The 23,002-nt window shown below is 41.3% G+C and overlaps 1 protein-coding gene across 1 annotated transcript in view; it reads right to left on the bottom strand.

Annotated features, from left to right (window-relative positions):
- LOC126183377 (protein unc-79 homolog) overlaps window positions 1–23,002 on the bottom strand; it is an 852,060-nt gene that overhangs the window by 683,454 nt on the left and 145,604 nt on the right. Inside the window, 1 exon segment of the mRNA XM_049925310.1 lies at window positions 16,669–16,810. Within this exon segment, the coding sequence (XP_049781267.1) occupies window positions 16,669–16,810 (142 nt within the window).

Below are 23,002 nucleotides of genomic sequence, written 5' to 3'. Positions count from 1 at the left end.
CCTTTTTATTTTTTAATAATTTTTTTTTCTTAATTTATATCTAAAAATTCCTCTATGGAGTAGAAGGAGTTGTCATTCAGAAATTCTTTTAATTTCTTCTTAAATACTTGTTGGTTATCTGTCAGACTTTTGATACTATTTGGTAAGTGACCAAAGACTTTAGTGCCAGTATAATTCACCCCTTTCTGTGCCAAAGTTAGGGGTGAATTATACTGGCACTAAAGTCTTTGGTCACTTACCAAATAGTATCAAAAGTCTGACAGATAACCAACAAGTATTTAAGAAGAAATTAAAAGAATTTCTGAATGACAACTCCTTCTACTCCATAGAGGAATTTTTAGATATAAATTAAGAAAAAAAATTATTAAAAAATAAAAAGGAATAAAAATAAAAAATAAATAAAAATAAAAAAACACACAAAAAAATAAAGTTGTTATATTAACTTAAGTATGTTGTTAAATTAACCTAATTATGTCATGTATTGGAAAATTCGACTGGTGTGCCACAGGGGAGTGTCATAGGACCGTTGCTATTCACAATATGCATAAATGAACTTGTGGATGACATCGGAAGTTCACTGAGGCTTTTTGCAGATGATGCTGTGGTGTATCGAGAGGTTGTAACAATGGAAAATTGTACTGAAATGCAGGAGGATCTGCAGCGAATTGACGCATGGTGCAGGGAATGGCAATTCAATCTCAATGTAGAAAAGTGTAATGTGCTGCGAATACATAGAAAGATAGATCCCTTATCATTTAGCTACAAAATAGCAGGTCAGCAACTGGAAGCAGTTAATTCCATAAATTATCTGGGAGTACGCATTAGGAGTGATTTAAAATGGAATGATCATATAAAGTTGATCATCGGTAAAGCAGATGCCAGACTGAGATTCATTGGAAGAATCCTAAGGAAATGCAATCCGAAAACAAAGGAAGCAGGTTACAGTATGCTTGTTCACCCACTGCTTGAATACTGCTCAGCAGTGTAGGATCCGTGTTAGATAGGTTTGATAGAAGAGATAGAGAGGATCCAACGGAGAGCAGCGCGCTTCGTTACAGGATCATTTAGTAATCGTGAAAGCATTATGGAGATGATAGATAAACTCCAGTGGAAGACTCTGCAGGAGAGATGCTCAGTAGCTCGGTACGGGCTTTTGTTAAAGTTCCGAGAACATACCTTCAATGAAGAGTCAAGCAGTATATTGCTCCCTCCTATGTATATCTCACAAAGAGACCGTGAGGATAAAATCAGAGAGATTAGAGCTCACACAGAAGCATACCGACAATCCTTCTTTCTACGAACAATACGAGACTGGAACAGAAGGGAGAACTGATAGGGGTACTCAGGGTACCCTCCGCCACACACAGTCAGGTGGCTTGCGGAGTATGGATGTAGATGTAGATGTAGACACAACAGATAACGCTACTGTGATTTCTGTTGAACTGTTGTTTCACGTCTTTCTCCGAGACTCTATTCTTGGTTCAGATATCAGTTGCCTATTATTCGCTTCTGTTTACATAGTGAATTTATGTGTTGTGATGACATATAAAAAGCTCCTCACCTCTGAAGAAATAATACAGATGTTGATGGAGAGAGACTCTGAAGAATCACTGTGCTCATCAATAGACAGTGATTCAGATAAAAAGATTCTCTTATAAATAGTTTACAATCTACAGACATTGTTGATTCTCATTCATCTCCATCTGTAATTACTAGTGCAAAGCCTAAAACATTGAGAGGAATTCTGCAGCTGGGTACTTCTATTCAATGCACATCATCTTCAAATGAAGATGCACAGTGACCCACAAGGATGATAGAAAACAAATGGAGATGTGAAAATATAAATCCAAAGAAGCATCAGTTCAATGAATCCTCATCAGGAATGAAAGCTCATGTAAGTGAAAATGAAAGCTGCCTCTGTTTCCTTAGACATTTTGTAACTACAGACATTGTTGAAGTGATCTGCCAAGAAACAAGTATGTATTATACGTATCGATCAGACAATTGCAAACCAAAGACAAAGTCTAGAATAAACAAGTGGAGTGACACAAATGTGTCAGAAATGTATGTTTTTATAATGTCTTCCTTTCTGATGGCTAGAGTGAAAAAGTTAAAACTAAGTGAATGTTAGCTGACAGATCCCTTGTTGGAAGGACAAATTTTTTCCAAAGTAATATCCAGAGACCGATATTTTTTGCTGTTGAATTTACTACATTTCCACAACAACACTTTGCCCCTAAATGGGGATTACTTGTCGAAAATTCAGCCTATTGTAGAACATTTTTGGAAAATGTTCAAGGAAACTTTCTATCCTTACGATAAACTGTGTATAGACGAATCTCTGATGCTGTTCAAATGCCATCTGAAAGTAAAGCAATATATTTCAGCAAAGAGAAGTAGATTTGAAATTAAAATTTTTGTAATTTGTGATTGTGAAACAAATTATACACTGATTTTTATCGTTTATGTTGGCACAGAGAGAGATTGATAATCATGGTATGGGAGTGTCTGGAAATACAGCAGCCACATTACTCCAATCTTATTTGGAGAAAGGACGTATGAAGTTTGTCAACAACTGGTATATCAGTCCAGACTTATTTTGTTGGTTGTATGATAGAGCGACAAATGCATGTGGTACTGTTAGGTGAACATGGAAGGAAATGACAGTAATGGAGGAGAAACTGAAGAAAGAAGAAATAACTTTCTGATCTTCAGAATCAGGAAAGCTAATTGCTCTGAAGTGGCAGGGCAAGAAGGAAGACTGGATGCTATCAATGTACCACAAACCTGAAATGCACCTGACTTCAAAAAGAGATCAGAGGAGTGGTGATCTGAAAATGAAACCAAGTGTGGTAACAGATTACAATGTATCAGTGGGATTAGTTGACCAAAGTGACATGCTAATAAAAAAAAGTGGAAAGTACATGGTAGTGGTACAGGAAATTGTTTTCCCATATTTTGGACATGGCAATGTTCAATGCATTTTGCTTATACTGGAAATATTGGACGAAAATGAAGTACAAAAAGGTTCATCTCAATGTAATTAGAGAAAGTTTTGCAACTTTTTAGGTCAATTGCAAGACATCAGGTAGTGCTAAATGTCCAGAGTACCCTACAAGACTAAACGTGTCAACACATTTACTAGATCAGAGATAAAAGTACAAGATATGCATAGTCTGTGCTCAAAATGGTGTTAGAAAACAAACTAAGTTATGATGTGAGGAATGCAATAGAACTCTTTGTGCTTATCCATGATTCAAAACTTATCACAAACAATTTCAGTAACAAAAAACTGTTAAACCTAGTTTTGGGAGAATGTAGAATATATCACTATTGTAAACATCTTTATTTGTGTATACATTATAATAAAAATGCATCTCACATGAAAATGAAGTCTAAATATTGTAAATAAATACATCCAATTCTTCCAAAGCCAGTCCAAAGACCAGAACAAAATTGAAAGCCATAAAATAGAAAGCATGTGGGAAGCATTGTGTGTGGTGAGCGCGTCAGAAGCATTCATCACTCAGCACACAGTGAGCGGCGCGAAAATGCAGCACACGAGGCATGATCGCCAGTGTTGCACATAACAGTCAAAGGGTTAATTGACCCATTCTGCTGTTACTGCTTCTCTACTGACAGAATAATACTCCTTACCTCCTTTTATAATGGCAGGTCAGTCTCTCACAACATCTAGTGGTCAGTTCTGCATTACATAGGGGTATAGTCATAAAAGACTGCAATGAAATGTTGTGTTTAGAAAAAGCCCGTCAGATTGCTGGTTCTAACTTAACCAGATTGTGAGATAAGATTTGCCTCCTGGGAACCACACTGACAGGGGAACAAAAGGCCTTGGAAATTGAAGACCCCAGAAGAATCGTTGGTCCTTTCAGGCACTTTGCAGACCATGTTGGTAAGGCTAACTGGTCAGTAGCTTGTGATGTATGTCGGATTTTTGCCTGTTTTAAGGTTTGAAACAATGATACTATCTCACTGTTGTGAAGAGATAACACCATCTAGCTAAAGACACTTGAAGACCCTGCAGAGACTGAGCCTTTGAGTAGTTGTAGGTGTTGGATTGTCTGATTATGAATCAAATGTCCAGTTGGGGCCATATCATATAATAGGTTGAGAGCCTGCCACAGTTCCCAGTCACTAAAAGTTTCATTATACACTACTGGCCAACTGGCCATTAAAATTGCTACACCATGAAGATGACACACTACAGATGCAAAATTTAACTGACAGGAAGAAGATGCTGTGATACGCAAATGATTAGCTTTTTAGACCATTCACACTAGGTTGGTGGCAGTGGCGACACCTACAACATGCTGACATAAGGAAAGTTTCCAACTGATTTATCATACACAAACAGCAGTTGACTGGCATTGCCTGGTGAAACATTGTTGTGATGCCTCGTGTAAGGAGGAGAAATGCGTACCATCACCTTTCTGACTTTGATAAAGATCGGATTGTAGCCTGTTGTGATTGTGGTTTATGGTATCGCGACATTGCTCCTCGCATTGGTCGAGATCCAATGACTGTTAGCAGAATATGGAATCTATGGGTTCAGGAGGGTAATACGGAACACTGTGCTGGATCCCAACAGCCTTGTATCACGAGCAGTCGAGATGACAGGCATCTAATCTGCATGACTGTAATGGATTGTGCAGCCTCGTCTTGATCCCTGACTCAACAGATGGGGATGTTTGCAAGACAACAACAATCTGCACGAACAGTTCGATGATGTTTGCAGCAGCATGGACTATCAGCTCGGAGGCCATGACTGTGGTTACCCTTGACGCTGCATCACAGACAGAAGCACCCGCAATGGTGTACTCAATGACGAACCTGGGTGCATGAATGGCAAAAAGTCATTTTTTTGGATGAATCCAGGTTCTGTTTACAGCATCATGATGGTCACATCCGTGTTTGGCAACATCGCAGTGAACGCACATTGGAAGCATGTATTTGTCATTGCCATACTGACGTATCACCCGGCATGATGGTATGGGGTGCCATTGGTTACACGTCTCGGTCACCTCTTGTTCACATTGACTACACTTTGAACAGTGGATGTTACATTTCAGATGTGTTATGACCCGTGGCTCTACCCTTCATTCGATCCCTGTGAAACCCTACATTTCAGCAGGATAATGCAAGACCGCATGCTCCAGGTCCTGTATGGGCCTTTTTGGATACAGAAAATGTTCGACTGCTGCCCTGGCCAGCACATTATCCAGATCTCTCACCAATTGAAAACATCTGGTCAATGGTGCCCGAGCAATTGGCTTGTCACAATACGCCAGTCACTACTCTTGATAAACTGTGGTATCGTGTTGAAGCTGCATGGGCAGCTGTACCTGTTCATGCCATCCAAGCTCTGTTTGACTCAATGCCCAGGCATATCAAGGCTGTTATTATGGCCAGAGGTGGTTGTTCTGGGTACTGATTTCTCAGGATCTATGCACCCAGAGTGCATGAAAATGTAATTACATGTCAGTTCTACTATAATATATTTGTCCAATGAATACCCATTTATCATCTGCATTTTATCTTAGTGTAGCAATTGTAATGGCCAGTAGTGTATAATTTGGCATGATGGGGCTGAAAGATAGGGAGATATTTTCAAATTCTTCTCTATGCATGGGTAAAAAGAGGATGCCAATACTGTTGCAAAGTGGACTGCAAGGTGCTCAGTAAGGACTCACACAATGGTGAAATACACCATGAAGAAAGAGACTCAGAACAGTTATTGATCTTTAGCAACTGAGCAGACTACAGAGCTTACTCAACACTTGGGATGAAGATGCATATGTTCTCATGGAGGAGGTGTAGCATTCACAGCATTCCTTCTTATTATGTTTAATTATATAGTGAGCCTTAGAGTGGAGCCAATTGAAAGTGAGGAAGGTGGTGTGTGAAGGATGTCACTTGAGACGGTGCAGGGCCCCTCAATGAACCTGATTAGCTGTTGCAATATCTTTGGTCACCATGACCCTGGATGATGGTGGAGGGGGCCTGTATAAAGAGGAATAGCAGTTCCAGTAACATGGGTGATCACTTCGCAGATGTTTCCGATAACCTCAGCAATGCTATCTGACACAGAGAGGACAAATATGAGAGCAGAGGTATACAAATGTCATTTGGCTCTTTAAAGAGCCCAATTTGGTAATTTGTCTGACAGTCAAGAGGACAGAGATTTCCCTGAGGCCTTCACTTCCATGCCCACCTGCTTGGGCACTGCTGCTGGGTGTCAAGAACACAGGTTGTTCCATGGTGGGCGTGGCTAAAATGGGCATTGCTGGACTGACTGACATGGTGGAAGTGGGACAGATGGTAGGCATGGATGGAGATGGTTGGCATTCCAGCACTCCAAACCCCTCAGAGTCTCCACCACCATAGGATACTGACTGTGGATGGTAACAACTGTGGCCAGCACCCATGAAGGTTTTGACTCATATAAGTGTGCACAAACAGCTGCGCCTGGCAGAAAGGGACAGGGAGGCCAGGTCTGGGATTGCATCAGCTGTGGGACCGGGAGGAGGAGGAGGAGGAGAGTACATGGGTGCTGCTCATGGAGGAGCTCCTTCAGTCACGAACAAGACAGACCATTAGGTGCTGAGAAACAGTGTGAGCCCAGCTGTGGTGATTGAAATGCCCACTGCTTTCAACTTCTGTTGTTTAAACATATGCATGATATGTTCCATTTCACTATAGGAGAAGGGGTGAAATGCTGCACTAAACAGGTGCTCGCTGCCATTGGAAGTGCAGAACCATTTGGATGCTGCCACTGTGAATTGGTGCCCATTATTCAACCTGATGGTGCAAGGAAGCCCGTTGGTGGCAAGAATCTGGATGCTAGCAGTGAGAGTGGTGTCAGTTGTGGTGAGCACCATGCTGACCATGTATGGGTAGTTAAAATAAGCATCCATTACAATGAACCACATAGATCCAGGAAGGGGTCCACAAAGCCCAGATGAATGCAATCCCAGTGGTGATGGAGGGTGGGTCAGGAGGAGAAAGACTGGGGTGGAGCTGCCTGATGCCAGTCACAAGCAGAAGAGGTGTAGACCATGGCCTCCATGTCTCTTTCAGTCCCAGGCAGTAGGTATGGTGTCTCACAACTGCCTTCATCCATGACATATCCCAGTGCCCATGATGGAGGAGGTGCAGAATGTGGGGGCACAGTGTTTATCTGCCTCTGTATCTAGTAGGAGAACATTGGAGATGACAGACATATGGTGAGAGAGGTGAGCCCAGACCTGGAGCATGAGATTGGCAGACTTTGAAAAAGAAGTGGGCCACCCATGGAGCACATAGTGCATCACATGCCACAAGATGGGGTTGTGGAGAATGTGTACAGTGATGAGATTAGCCATAATTGGAAACACATCCAAGGTGCGCCATTGTTCCTCACTGATGTGGAAACATCTGTAGGTCAAATGACAGGTAAAGTCATGAGAGCAGATAAGAAAGGGCATCTGCATTTGTGTGTTGTGCTGTGGGCTTGTATTTGATGGTATAAATGTATGAGCTGAAGGAGAGTACACAATGCTGGAGGCATTGTGGAACCTGCTCCAGAACCGAGAGTGGGGCCCAAGGAGAGCCACTAAGTGGCATGTGATCTATAATGAGGGTAAACTTGGCGACAAAAAGGAAAAAAGTGGAGCTTCTTAATGGCAAAGACGATCACCAAAGCCTCTTTCCCAATCTGTGAGTTGTTCTTTTGAGCAGGTGTCAGCTTCTTTGACAGACAGGCAGATAGCTGCTCCCTACCATCATCATTCCTATGTGCCAGTATTGCACCAGTACCATATGGAGAAACATCCATGGCCAAAACCAGCAGACATGATGGAGTAAATAGCATAAGGCAGGGTGCTAAGCACAACAGGTGCTTCAGCTGTGTGAAAGCATTCTCACAAACAGCTGTCCACCTATACTGGACATCCTCTTATGTAAATGGTTGAGCAGATGCATAATGTGGGCTGCCTGTAGCTGGAACTTAGAATAATAATTTACCTTCCCCAAAAAAGCCTGCAGCTCCTGTGGTTTTTTGGCGGCAGGGTAGACAATCAATGACAGAAGTGTCATCCCCAGTGGGCTGACTCCCATCTCTGTTGAGCAACTGACCAAGGTGTTCCACTTGCCCCTGAATAACCTGGCATTTGTGTAAGTGACACTTGAGTCCTGTATCATGCAATGTAATTCAGAGGAGACAAAGGTTGTGCAGGTGGTCCTGATGCATAGTGCCCTTGATAGTTATGTTTTCTAAATAGTACAAGCAGAAATAGACATAGTTAAATACTCCAGATATCTCTGGAAAATTGCTGGAATGGAAGTGATACCAAATGGGAATGACCTACATTCTATAATCCAAAGGGAGTATTGATGACCATAATGCATTGCATTCTTCATCCAAGGGAATCTGCAAATATGCTTCAACTTTGTCTATCTTACAAAAATATTCAACTCCAACAAACTTCATGAGGAGGTCCTCTGGACCTGTGATGGGGGAGGTTTCCACTTGTACCTGGGCAATGATATTTGATTTAAAATCTCCGCACAGATGGGGAGAGCCATTGCGTTTCTTGACTACCACCATGAGTGTGGCCCAAGCACTAGTTTTGACAGGTTCAGTTACTACAGCAGTATGGAGATGATCAATTTCTTGTTTAACAGCCACCTGTAAATAGAGAGGAAGAGGTCATGCATGGCAGAAATGGGGCACAGCATCATGATGTAAGGAGATGTGGGCCTGGAAATCCATGGTGCACCCTAGGCTGAGTTCAGACAGAAGCATGAAGGTGGCACAGAAATCGATGAGCCCCTAGAAGGGACAAGTTGAATGTTGTCAGTGATGGAGAATCCAAACAGTGAGAAGGTATCAGACCAAATATTTTACCAGCAGAGTGGCTATCAACAGCAAATAGAGTTATCAACTGGAAAACCTGTTTGTGTGTAGCATTGACAGAGAACTGACCCTGGAGGGGAATCGAATTGTCACAAAAGGTAACCAACATAGAGGGGGGCAGGACCAAGTCAGGAGAACCAAGACAAGCATACATGTGGAGGTTCATCAAAGAAACTGTAGCCCTTGTGTCCACCTGGAAGCACACAGCCTGGTTTGCAGTAATTAGGGTGATAAACAACTTAGAGGTGGAAGGATCACCCTGACAAACAAGTGCCTGAAGTTCATGCACAATCCCATTATGCATGTGGCAGAGGCATCCGACTATAATGACAATTGACAATGAAAATGAACAGTGTGAAGAGGCCTATCTTTCCCACAGTGTGTCCATAAATCTGGCCAGTCCACATGCAGGTATGCCATGAAGCAGTCAGGACATGTCAGGAGACCCTGCTGCTTATCTCAACAGGGTGTAACAAGCTGTTCAGAGGCCATGGAGACATCCAAAGTCAATGACTCATGATGCTGATGGTGGGAAAAAGGCTGAGCCACAAGGTGTTCATTTTCTGTCCATGTGATCTCAAAAGAGTGTGTGATTTTCAAAACATTGTCTAAGAAATGAGTGACCAGTTTGAGCTGCAGTACAAATTTCTACACTAGGTGCCAATTAGATCACATCTTAGATCAGTGAATCTGCATATGAAGTTTTGGAAACCATGTTTTTTGGACAAGTGAAATCGCAAATACACTCCTGGAAATGGAAAAAAGAACACATTGACACCGGTGTGTCAGACCCACCATACTTGCTCCGGACACTGCGAGAGGGCTGTACAAGCAATGATCACACGCACGGCACAGCAGACACACCAGGAACCGCGGTGTTGGCCGTCGAATGGCGCTAGCTGCGCAGCATTTGTGCACCGCCGCCGTCAGTGTCAGCCAGTTTGCCGTGGTATACGGAGCTCCATCGCAGTCTTTAACACTGGTAGCATGCCGCGACAACGTGGACGTGAACCGTATGTGCAGTTGACGGACTTTGAGCGAGGGCGTATAGTGGGCATGCGGGAGGCCGGGTGGACGTACCGCCGAATTGCTCAACACGTGGGGCGTGAGGTCTCCACAGTACATCGATGTTGTCGCCAGTGGTCGGCGGAAGGTGCACGTGCCCGTCGACCTGGGACCGGACCGCAGCAATGCACGGATGCACGCCAAGACCGTAGGATCCTACGCAGTGCCGTAGGGGACCGCACCGCCACTTCCCAGCAAATTAGGGACACTGTTGCTCCTGGGGTATCGGCGAGGACCATTCGCAACCATCTCCATGAAGCTGGGCTACGGTCCCGCACACCGTTAGGCCGTCTTCCGCTCACGCCCCAACATCGTGCAGCCCGCCTCCAGTGGTGTCGCGACAGGCGTGAATGGAGGGACGAATGGAGACGTGTCGTCTTCAGCGATGAGAGTCGCTTCTGCCTTGGTGCCAATGATGGTCGTATGCGTGTTTGGCGCCGTGCAGGTGAGCGCCACAATCAGGACTGCATACGACCGAGGCACACAGGGCCAACACCCGGCATCATGGTGTGGGGAGCGATCTCCTACACTGGCCGTACACCACTGGTGATCATCGAGGGGACACTGAATAGTGCACGGTACATCCAAACCGTCATCGAACTCATTGTTCTACCATTCCTAGACCGGCAAGGGAACTTGCTGTTCCAACAGGACAATACACGTCCGCATGTATCCCGTGCCACCCAACGTGCTCTAGAAGGTGTAAGTCAACTACCCTGGCCAGCAAGATCTCCGGATCTGTCCCCCATTGAGCATGTTTGGGACTGGATGAAGCGTCGTCTCACGCGGTCTGCACGTCCAGCACGAACGCTGGTCCAACTGAGGCGCCAGGTGGAAATGGCATGGCAAGCCGTTCCACAGGACTACATCCAGCATCTCTACGATCGTCTCCATGGGAGAATAGCAGCCTGCATTGCTGCGAAAGGTGGATATACACTGTACTAGTGCCGACATTGTGCATGCTCTGTTGCCTGTGTCTATGTGCCTGTGGTTCTGTCAGTGTGATCATGTGATGTATCTGACCCCAGGAATGTGTCAATAAAGTTTCCCCTTCCTGGGACAATGAATTCACGGTGTTCTTATTTCAATTTCCAGGAGTGTACGTCATTCACATGCAGTATGACTGATCAGGTTTCTTGTGGTAGTAATGGAACTGGAGGTGTGATAGGACCACATGTAATCAAGAATAATAATTGGACAGCAGTGAACACATCTTCTTGAACCTGAATGCAACCAGATTCAAGAGTTTAGCGAACTTCTATAGCAAGAAACACATCTATGGGGAAGCCGAAGATAGGAAGAGCAATATTGGAAAGTGTCATTGTAAACCCGAAAAGCAGTGAGTAGCAATCCAACAAAAGTTGAAATTGTTGTTGGAACTGCCATTGCTGAAACTGCTGCCGGTCAGTCATGCTGCTTGTGAGTGATGTATTTGTGATTTCACTTGTACAAACACAGTTTCCAAAATTTTATATGCAGAGTCATTGATCTGATATGTTGTGGTCTAATTGGCACCCAATGTAGGAGTTCGTACTGCAGGAGAAGCTGCTGCTACTGCTGCTGTTCCACAAGTTGCATAAGCTTGGCATCCATGGAACACTGATAAACTTTTACCTTGTCACCAGTTATAGTGACTGGACTTGGACAAGTCTGAGGACAACTTCAGAACCAATGGTGGCTGGCTGATTGGCCAAGAGCATCAGCAGTGAGTCACCAGCAAATAACAGGTTGGCAGCACGAGGGAATGATAGACAGTGGAGATAGCACAGCGGAATAACATGTCCAAATGGGAAATCAAGATTGAATACTAGGTTGCAGTAAATTTAGAACAAAGACAACAATGTTTAGCAAGCTCAGTATGGTAATGAAGAGAAATTACAACTAACAGATGGAGAGGCTGCACTGCTAGCCTTAAAGGCCAGCCATGAGCCCTCACAGGCCAACCAGACAGACGTGGCTTATGGCAGCACTTACACCAATGACTTCAATGCTGCAGAGTGGCAATCATTGATGTCCATACTGCCCAGTGGGTCTTCAAACATGCCAGGCTGGGATACCAGATCTGGTAGTTTCAAATGATCTGGATACCATACAAGAGGAACAGCAAGAATGGAAAGTCTAAAATCTCAAATTTTACTTGTTAGTTATACTTCATAGCAGTACAAACAAATTAAATAATACCTCACAAGAATGAGCTAAGCAATCTGTTCAATTTAATCAAACACTGATACTGCTTGTAAAATTCCTCAGTTTTAAGACACTGTATTACACATGGGACTATTGATGGTGAAACAAGGGGGACATAAAACGTGGACTAGTAAAAAGATGGCATTCCTGGTGATAAGAAGTCTACTAGTATCTAACAATGGGTTTAATTTGAGGAAGAAATTTTTAAGAAGATACACTGCCAGGAAAAAATTGTATACCTGGAAATACATGTTGATTTTGATGCCACCTGGAGGATAGTAAACGTACAGATAATGTTTTCATTATCATCCACCAACAGATAGCATAATGGCATAGCTACCTGGGCACAATCTGTATCTACCTTGTAATAGGGAATGGTCACAGGCAGAAGGTTGACTGTGGTGCAAACATGTGAAGCAAGCAGGTAACCATGCCATGGAGATATGCCTGTGATTCCTACAGCTAACTGAGTAAGTTTGAAAAGGATCAAATAGCCACCTTCTGAGTGGCAGGATGGTCATTTTGGAGAATTGTCACCAAGTTGGACATGCTATGCCAGTTGTGCAATGATGCTGGTATCAGAGATCATGTTAGATTATTACACCTGTAGGCAAGGTTCTGTCTACACTGCACAGATGCCCACAGGGATCATTGTACTGTAAGGGCAACAGTGGCAGATCATACAGCTGCCACGTCACAGATAAGAGGGCTTGTAAACCCAGATGTGTCAACATGAACTGTTGTGAACCAATTATTAGCAGTGAGACTATGGGCACACAACACTTCTAGCTGAGCTTTGACTCATGCCACAGCATCAACATGCATGGCTCAACTGGTGCCATCAGAGGAACACTTGGAAGATGGAATGGTGTCTCATGGTCTTCCATCATGAAAACAGATTCTGGCAACACGGGATTGATTGTCGTTTGCCTGTACAGCATAGACTTGGTGACCGCTGTCTCATAGAGTGAATGCAGCCAAGACACAATGGCCCCAACTCAGGCCTTATGGTGTAGAGCGCAATAAACTACAGCTCTTGTTCACCTATGGTGCTTCTGTAGGTGATTCTGACCAGTGCTCAGTATGTGGAGGATGTTGTTAGACCTGTTCTTTTACCATTCTTGCAACAGGTATGTGATGTGTTGTTCCAATAAGACAATGCTCACTCCCACACTGCCCATGAAATTTAACAGGCTCTGCAAGATGTGCAGCAACTTCCCTGGACAGTACAATCTCTGGACTTGTCTTGAGTTGGGTAAGTGTAGGATATGATGGAGCAAAAAGTGACTGTAGCTCATGCCATAATCTGTTGTGGTCAAATGGACCCAACCATACTGGCACTGCAGTGGAGTGTTTGGTAGGTGTTTGAATTTCACTCTGAACTGGTACAGCAGTGTGGTGTACCTGTTGGCATGGCAGCAAGAGTCTGATTAAAATTTCTTGATATTTGATGTCTGATACTTGTTGCTACAGTATGGCCTCATTGGCTGCTGGCTACTGCTCAGTTATATGTGACACACAAACATGGTGGATCACTTCACAAATGCTGTTGATGTGTAATACAGATCAATGTTGGAAGTGGCTGCAGCAAGGTATGTTGGAAATGCGAGATACTCTGCCAACAGCTGATTTTAAGTGACTAATAACTAAACTGATGCAGACAAAGTGTTTTGCAGCCCTGAATTTAAACTCATGCCCTAAGCTAACCAGGACATCATGATGTGGAATGTATTTGAGAGAATGACAGTCAACAATCTGTGGTAGAACTAAAATCATGGTGATTAAAGATAACTTCTATGACCAAATTCAAGACAGAAAAAATTCAGTTGCAGGGGTAAAAGCAAACTGTAAATCATTGGTTACCTGAAACTATGTTGACCATGGCTACATGAGCTGTCATGTTACTAACCAATGAGCAATATTTGTTGGTACTTGGTTGCAGATTATAGGTAACACAGCCAGATTTCAAATGAGAAAAGAATGATAGGAAGAAAAATAAAAGGAATTAAAATTGTGGGTGATCTCACCCATTATTACAGAAATTAAATAAAATATTTCCCTTTTCCTTATCCTTACCAAAAAACTACACATTGATCTTGCCAAAAGCCGAGAAGCCATTCTTCTTAGTGTTGTAGCTCTCTGGGGCACTCTGCACTCTGTGATGCACTCTGTGTGAGCCATGACCTCAGTGATTTAGAAATAAAAAAATACATTTAAACTAAGTAACTAAATAACAATCAGACTCTTTTGACAAGATTTACAAATTAAAAAAAAAAAATTGTTGTGTTTGACGACCTTTGAACCAACAATCTTCTACAAGACAGGTTCGTATGCTAACCATTGTGCTACACCATCACACTGGGTTCAGTATTTATATTTATGGTTGTGGTTATGCAATGATGAATTGGAGTCTTCAAAAATTCAGCCTCATGCAACGCCAGTCCAACCTTATCTAATGTAAGCTGATCTCTGTGATTGTGATAATTTTATATGTGACTCTGAATCACACCTTCTGCAGAAGTATCCAGTAGTGTTTAGTTAGTGCTGTGTATGAAATATGTTTATTTCATTAGCATCATTGTGTATGAGCATTGTTGTTGATGTGGTTATCACATGTGATGAGATATAAAATAAAAGTTCCAGAACTATGATTTGGGATCCAAACACATCATGCTGGACAAGCAATTGGAAGTGAACTGACCAATTTTTGTGGCAGTTTGGCAATGGCAAGTAGATCAAGCATGATGTTGAATATGCTAACTGAAAGAAACCAGCTCCAACATGTCAAGATTCAGCTGTCAAGTAATATTACAGGGAAGCATCAAAGAAACTGGTTTAGGCATGAATATTCAAATACAGACATATGTAAACAGGCAGTACCACTCTGCACTTAGCAATGCCTATATAAGACAACAAGTGTCTGGCATAGTTGTTAGATTGGTTACTTCTCCTACAATGGCAGGTTATCATGATTTAAGTGAGTTTGAACATGGTGTTATAGTCAGCACTTGAGTGATGGGGTGCAGCATCTCCAAGGTAGTGATGAAGTAGGGATTTTCCCATATGACTATTTCATGAGTGTACCGTGAATATCAGGAATCTGGTAAAACATGAAATCTCCAATATCCCTGCAGCCAGAAAAAGATCCTGCAAGAATGGGACCAAAGAGACTAAAGAGAATACTTCAATGTGACAGATGTACAATTTTTCCACAAATCACGGTAGATTTCAATTCTGTGCCATCAACAAGTGTCAGCATGTAAACCATTCAATGAGCCATCATCAGTATGGGCTTTTGGAGAAGGTCCACTCATATACCCTTGACCAACATTGGACTGTTGATAACAGGAAACATGTTAGAAGAGTCTTGTTTCAAGTTGTATTGAGCAGATAAATGTGTACGGGTATGGAGACAACCTTGTGAATCCATGGACCCTGCATGTCAGCATGGACTGTTCAAGCTGGTGGAGGCTCTGTAATGATGTGGGGCATGTGCAGTTGGAGTTATGTGGGACCCCCTGATATGTCTAGATACGACTCTGACAGATGACACATACGTAAGCATCCTGTCTGATAATCTCCATCCATTCATGTCCATTGTGTGTTCTGACAGACTTGGGAAATTTCAGAAGGACAATGCGACACCCTACACATCCAGAATTGCTCGAGGAATGCTCTTCCGAGCTTAAACACTTCTGCTTGCCACCAAACTCCCCAGACATGAATGTTATTGAGCATATCTGGGATGCCTTGCAGTGTGCTGTTCAGAAGAGATCTCTACCCCCTGCAGGATTCATGGTGTCAGTTCCCTCCAGCACTATTTCAAACATTAGTGAGTCCATGCCACATTGTATTGCTGCACTTCTGTGTGCTTATGGGGACCCTACATGATATCAGGTGGCTCTTCACTATAATTGGACTGTAGTAATGACTGTCATTGACACAAGATGTTACTGCAAACACCAAATATGGAACACATAACATTCATGCCTTCTGAGAATTTTTCTGTTGTTTGCTGCTTTAATCATTTAAGTTATATGAAAGTGTTGATATTCCGTGTTTTTATTCTGTGTTTTTATCAAAATACTATATAGTGGCTCATCACTAAAATTAACACTGCAACAGACAAGTTGTCTAGCTGCAAATATTTAGCCCTACTTGTGTGAACCTGGGGTGGGCCATTTAGTTCAAATCACACAACACTATTTTCCACACAATGAAATATAAATTTAATATACATTACCTATAATATGAGCAAAAACTTAGCATTTTAAAGAATGTAACTTCTATTTCTTATACTTAAGCAGAAATGAGTTAAACCAATGTATGAGACTTAAAATAATGCTGTGGAAAATTAATGCAAGGCAGAATATTTTTCAGGAACATGAAATGTAGCTACATAAGCATAATATGTCAGTATGCTATTAAGGGTAATTTCATAAGATATTTAACACCAAATGTTCTGACATTCATGACAGATAATCCATTTCTGCTACACATACCAGTGACCACCAACTCTTGCATAATCTGCTGGATGTGGTAACAGACAGGACACAAATATTTTGAAGTGACTTGTACGAAGCTGGGACAACCAGTCACAAACAAAGTCCACTTTGAGGCGTTCCAATGTGCTTTCAATTTGATCTGAAATCATATAGGCACAGGAAAGAGAGACATTACTTACATGTGTGTTGGAATATTTTTACATCAGCTATAACAAATACTGTTCAATAGAATAGCCTTGTCCAATAAACTGAAGTGTTGAATTCTCCTGCTCTCCCTCTTTTACAGTGTAACATTTAATCACTGGCATGGTTCATTTAGGTTATAAACATACTTACAGAAATAATGTTCTGTGCTCAGCCAACAGGTCTATTTTAGTTCTAGCATTGGAATAAAATAATTTTGAACACTGTTGATTATAAAATATGCAGTTAACTGCTTTATCAACATATCAATGGACTCTGAATATTTTACAATGTGTTGTTTTGTGTGTGCCAATCAGTAGTGAGTGTGGTAATTCTATAAATGTTGCATGTGCTGTAGGCCTGTCCATTTTTGACAGCTTGCTTCTGAAATGTTCACCTCCTTTCATTCCATTTCACTGAATTTCATGAGACATTTCTTTTTCATTTCAATCTAATGTTGATCAACATTTGTTACAAGTATCTTCTCTATTTATACCAATTCCATAAGACTGATCATATAGTAAAAAATTGCAGTACATGTTCTGTTCTTCTCAAAATCGCTGATGCATTTGGTTAATTCACATGATAGATCTACTAAATGAACAAATTAATAAGCATTCCAAAAAGGTATCTAGTTTGTATTATGTACCCAAAAATGTTTTTCAGTTTCAGTGATATAAATTTTCAGGAGAAGCCTTTATTTTAAAACAAGTTACTATTTAACATTTATTTTGGTTTTGTACACTGGAATTTGTTCGTGCTAATTGTTTCACTGGAATTGTCACATTGTATTATAAGGTCACTGGCTCAACTGCATATAGCGCAACACGGAGCTGCAATGACATAACATGGTTCTTTGCAGGTTACCTACACAGGGCCTTGCCCTCCTTAGCATAGTAACCACAAAAGGGAACTGTATCTAATAACAAGAAAGAGTAATGACCCAGAAACAGCCAAATATTATAAAAAACTACTGTGCTACATTAAGAAAGGTTATTAAAAAGTCCAGAAATATGTGCATCATGTCTGAGATTAATACCTCTGATAACAAAATCAAAACAATTTGGAATATTATTACAAGGGAGACAGGACAACCAAGAGTACAGGATGATGGCATCACCATCAAAGCGAATGGAAACTTGATAAACAACCAGCCGAAATTCGAAAAAATTTTGAATAATCATTTTTTAAATGTTGTAGAGAAAATAGGATCTAAATGTTCATTAGAAGAAGCAAGGCAGTTAATGGAAGAGGCCTTATCCACATCATTTGATACAATTGAAATTCCTTCCACCTCTCCTTCTGAAATTAGGAAGATAATAATCTCTCTGAAGAATAAAAGCTCACATGGAATTGATGACATTTCCAGCAGGATAATAAAAGCTTGTTCTCAAGAAATAAGTGGGATTCTTAGCCACATATGTAATAGCTCTCTGAAGCAGGGTATTTTCCCAGATAGACTGAAGTATGCCATTGTTAAACCACTGCATAAGAAAGGGGATATGTCTGATGTCAACAACTACCGCCCAATCTCTCTTCTGACTGCCTTATCCAAAATTCTTGAAAAAGTAATGTATTGTAGAGTAGCTTCACACCTTTGTAAAAATAAAGTTTTAACAAAATGTCAGTTTGGTTTCCAGAAGGGTTTTTCAACGGAAAATGCTATATATACTTTCACTAATGAAATATTAAATGCTCTGAGTAACCGGAAGTCACCCGTTGAGATTTTTTGTGATCTATCAAAGTTTTTTGATTGTGTAAATCATGGAATACTTCTAGATAAGCTCAAGTACTGTGGTATGAATGGGACAGTGCTCAAATGGTTTAAATCATACCTAACTGGAAGAGTGTAGAAAGCTGAAATAATCATTTCGCATAATATGCAAAAAACTAGTGATTTCTCAAACAGGGGAACAATCAAGAATGGGGGGGCCTCAAGGTTTGGTCTTGGGTCCTCTGCTGTTCTTAATATATATTAATGACTTGCCATTCTATATTCACGAAGATGCAAAGCTGGTACTTTTTGCCGATGATACAAGTATAGCTATCACACCCGACAGACAAGAATTAACTGATGAAATTGTAAATGATGTTTTTCAGAAAATCATTAAGTGGTTCTCTGCAAATGGACTCTCATTACACTTTGACAAAACAAGTATATACAGTTCCACACAGTAAATGGAATGACCCCATTAATAAATATAGACTTTGATCAGAAATCGGTAGCTAAGATACAATATTCAAAATTTCTAGGGGTATGCATTGATGAGGGGTTGAACTGGAAAAAACACACTGAGGAACTGCTGAAACGTTTGAGTTCAGCTACTTATGCTATTAGGGTCATTGCAAATTTTGGCGATATACATCTGAGTAAATTAGCTTACCACGCCTATTTTCATTCTATGCTTTCATATGGCATCATATTCTGGGGTAACTCATCACTGAGTAAAAGGGTGTTCATTGCACAAAAGTGTGTAATCAGAATAATTACTGGAGCTCATCCAAGATCATCCTGCAGACACTTATTTAAAGAGCTAGAAATCTTCACTGTAGCCTCACAATATATGTATTCACTTATGAAATTTGTTATTAACAATCCGAATGAATTCAAAAGTAATAGCAGTGTACATGGCTACAACACTAGGAGAAAGGATGATCTTCACTGCTCAAGGTTAAATCTAACTTTAGCTCAGAAGGGGGTAAATTATGCTGCCACAAAAGTCTTTGGTCACTTATCTAATAGCATCAAAAGTCTGACAGATAGCCATATAGCATTTAAAAGGAAATTAAAAGAATTTCTTAATAGCAACTCCTTCTACTCATTAGATGAATTTTTGGATATAGTAAGTGGGTAATTTCCTAACAGCCCCCCCCCCCCCCAAAAAAAAATGAGTGTCATGTAATATTTTGTCTAATGTAATATCTTGTATAGACACCTTTTATTAACCTGACATGTTCCACATCATTACGAAGTGTCATATTCATGATCTATCAAACAAGTGCTAATCTAATCTAATCTAGCTTTGCTGACTGGAGAGGGTGATATGTGATGTGAAGCTGGATTGGACTGGGCTGCTGCACAGCCAACTTCACTGAGCCACGTCACACCATGGATGCTGCTGATGTGCATGTCATCATGCTACTGTTATCAAGAGTGTTACTAACAAAGAAACAAAGAGTGGCACTGGAGTGGGTGTCACAAAAAACAAACTGAAAGGAGTTACCAATACTTCTATTCTCGACAGACCATGTGTAATTGTGAGATGCAATTTTAATTTTGTTAATAATGAAAACTTCAGTCATGGTAACAGCTGGTTTATTGTTGCTGTTGTTCAAGTTGGTGGTAGTGCTCCTGCTGCTGTTTAGTTGGAGAGTTCTGATTCACCAACCATAATGGTGAGTTCCCCCCATGAACCATGGACCTTGCCATTGGTGGGGAGGCTTGTGTGCCTCAGTGATACAGATAGCCGTACCGTAGGTGCAACCAAAATGGAGGGATATCTGCTGAGAGGCCAGACAAATGTGTGGTTCCTGAAGAGCGGCAGCAGCCTTTTCAGTAGTTGCAAGGGCAACAGTCTGGTTGATTGACTGATCTGGCCTTGTAACAATAATGAAAACGGCCTTGCTGTGCTGGTACTGCGAACGGCTGAAAGCAAGGGGAAACTACGGCCGTAATTTTTCCCGAGGGCATGCAGCTTTACTGTATGATTAAATGATGATGGCGTCCTCTTGGGTAAAATATTCCGGAGGTAAAATAGTCCCCCATTCGGATCTCCGGGCGGGGACTACTCAAGAGGACGTCGTTATCAGGAGAAAGAAAACTGGCATTCTACGGACCGGAGCGTGGAATGTCAGATCCCTTAATCAGGCAGGTAGGTTAGAAAATTTAAAAAGGGAAATGGATAGGTTAAAGTTAGATATAGTTGGAATTAGTGAAGTTTGGTGGCAGGAGGAACAAGACTTCTGGTCAGGTGACTACAGGTTTATAAACACAAAGTCAAATAGGGGTAATGCAGGAGTAGGTTTAATAATGAATAGGAAAATAGGAATGCGGGTAAGCTACTACAAACAGCATAGTGAACACATTACTGTGGCCAAGATAGATACGAAGCCCACACCTACTACAGTAGTACAAGTTTATATGCCAACTAGCTCTGCAGATGACGAAGAATTGAAGAAATTTATGATGAAATAAAAGAAATTATTCAGGTAGTGAAGGGAGGCGAAAATTTAATAGTCATGGGTGACTGGAATTTGAGTGTAGGAAAAGGGAGAGAAGGAAACATAGTAGGTGAATATGGATTGGGGCTAAGAAGCCGCCTGGTAGAATTTTGCACAGAACACAACTTAATCATAGCTAACACTTGGTTTAAGAATCATGATAGAAGGTTGTATACATGGAAGAACCCTGGAGATACTAAAAGGTATCAGATATAATGGTAAGACAGAGATTTAGGAACCAGGTTCTAAATTGTAAGACATTTCCAGGGGCAGATGTGGACTCTGACCACAATCTATTGGTTATGACCTGTAGATTAAAACTGAAGAAACTGCAAAAAGGTAGGAATTTAAGGAGATGGGACCTGGATAAACTGACTAAACCAGAGGTTGTACAGAGTTTCAGGGAGAGCATAAGGGAACAATTGACAGGAATGGGGGAAAGAAATACAGTAGAAGAAGAATGGGTAGCTTTGAGGGATGAAGTAGTGAAGGCAGCAGAGGACCAAGTAGGTAAAAAGACGAGGGCTAGTAGAAATTCTTGGGTAACAGAAGAAATATTGAATTTAATTGATGAAAGGAGAAAATATAAAAATGCGGTAAATGAAGCAGGCAAAAAGGAATACAAACGTCTCAAAAATGAGATTGACAGGAAGTGCAAAATGGCTAAGCAGGGATGGCTAGAGGACAAATGTAAGGATGTAGAGGCTTATCTCACTAGGGGTAAGATAGATACTGCCTACAGGAAAATTAAAGAGACTTTTGGAGATAAGAGAACCACTTGTATGAACATCAAGAACTCAGATGGAAACCCAGTTCTAAGCAAAGAAGGGAAAGCAGAAAGGTGGAAGGAGTATATAGAGGGTCTATACAAGGGCGATGTACTTGAGGACAATATTATGGAAATGGAAGAGGATGTAGATGAAGATGAAATGGGAGATACGATACTGAGTGAAGAGTTTGACAGAGCACTGAAAGACCTAAGTCGAAACAAGGCCCCCGGAGTAGACAACATTCCATTCGAACTACTGACGGCCTTGGGAAAGTCAGTCCTGACAAAACTCTACCATCTGGTGAGCAATATGCATGAAACAGGCGAAATACCCTCAGACTTCAAGAAGAATATAATATTTCCAATCCCAAAGAAAGCAGGTGTTGACAGATGTGAAAATTACTGAACAATCAGTTTAATAAGCCACAGTCGCAAAATACTAACACAAATTCTTTACAGACAAATGGAAAAACTAGTAGAAGTCGACCTCGGGGAAGATCAGTTTGGATTCCGTAGAAATACTGGAACACGTGAGGCAATACTGACCTTACGACTTATCTTAGAAGAAAGATTAAGAAAAGACAAACCTACGTTTCTAGCATTTGTAGACTTAGAGAAAGCTTTTGACAATGTTGACTGGAATACTCTCTTTCAAATTCTAAAGGTGGCAGGGGTAAAATACAGGGAGCGAAAGGCTATTTACAATTTGTACAGAAACCAGATGGCAGTTATAAGAGTCGAGGGACATGAAAGGGAAGCAGTGGTTGGGAAGGGAGTAAGACAGGGTTGTAGCCTCTCCCCAGTGTTATTCAATCTGTATATTGAGCAAGCAGTAAAGGAAACAAAAGAAAAATTTGGAGTAGGTATTAAAATCCATGGAGAAGAAATAAAAACTTTGAGGTTTGCCGATGACATTGTAATTCTGTCAGAGATAGCAAAGGACTTGGAAGAACAGTTGAATGGAATGGACAGTGTCTTGAAAGGAGGATATAAGATGAACATCAACAAAAGCAAAACAAGGAGAATGGAATGTTGTCGAATTAAGTCGGGTGATGCTGAGGGAATTAGATTAGGAAATGAGACACTTAAAGTAGTAAAGGAGTTTTGCCATTTGGGGAGCAAAATAACTGATGATGGTCGAAGTAGAGAGGATATAAA

Source organism: Schistocerca cancellata, chromosome 4 (genome assembly GCF_023864275.1).
Source record: "Schistocerca cancellata isolate TAMUIC-IGC-003103 chromosome 4, iqSchCanc2.1, whole genome shotgun sequence".
NCBI classification, from domain to species: Eukaryota; Metazoa; Arthropoda; class Insecta; order Orthoptera; family Acrididae; genus Schistocerca; species Schistocerca cancellata.
Note: the sequence above shows the minus strand (reverse complement) of the source record. Positions and strands in the feature narration are given on the sequence as shown.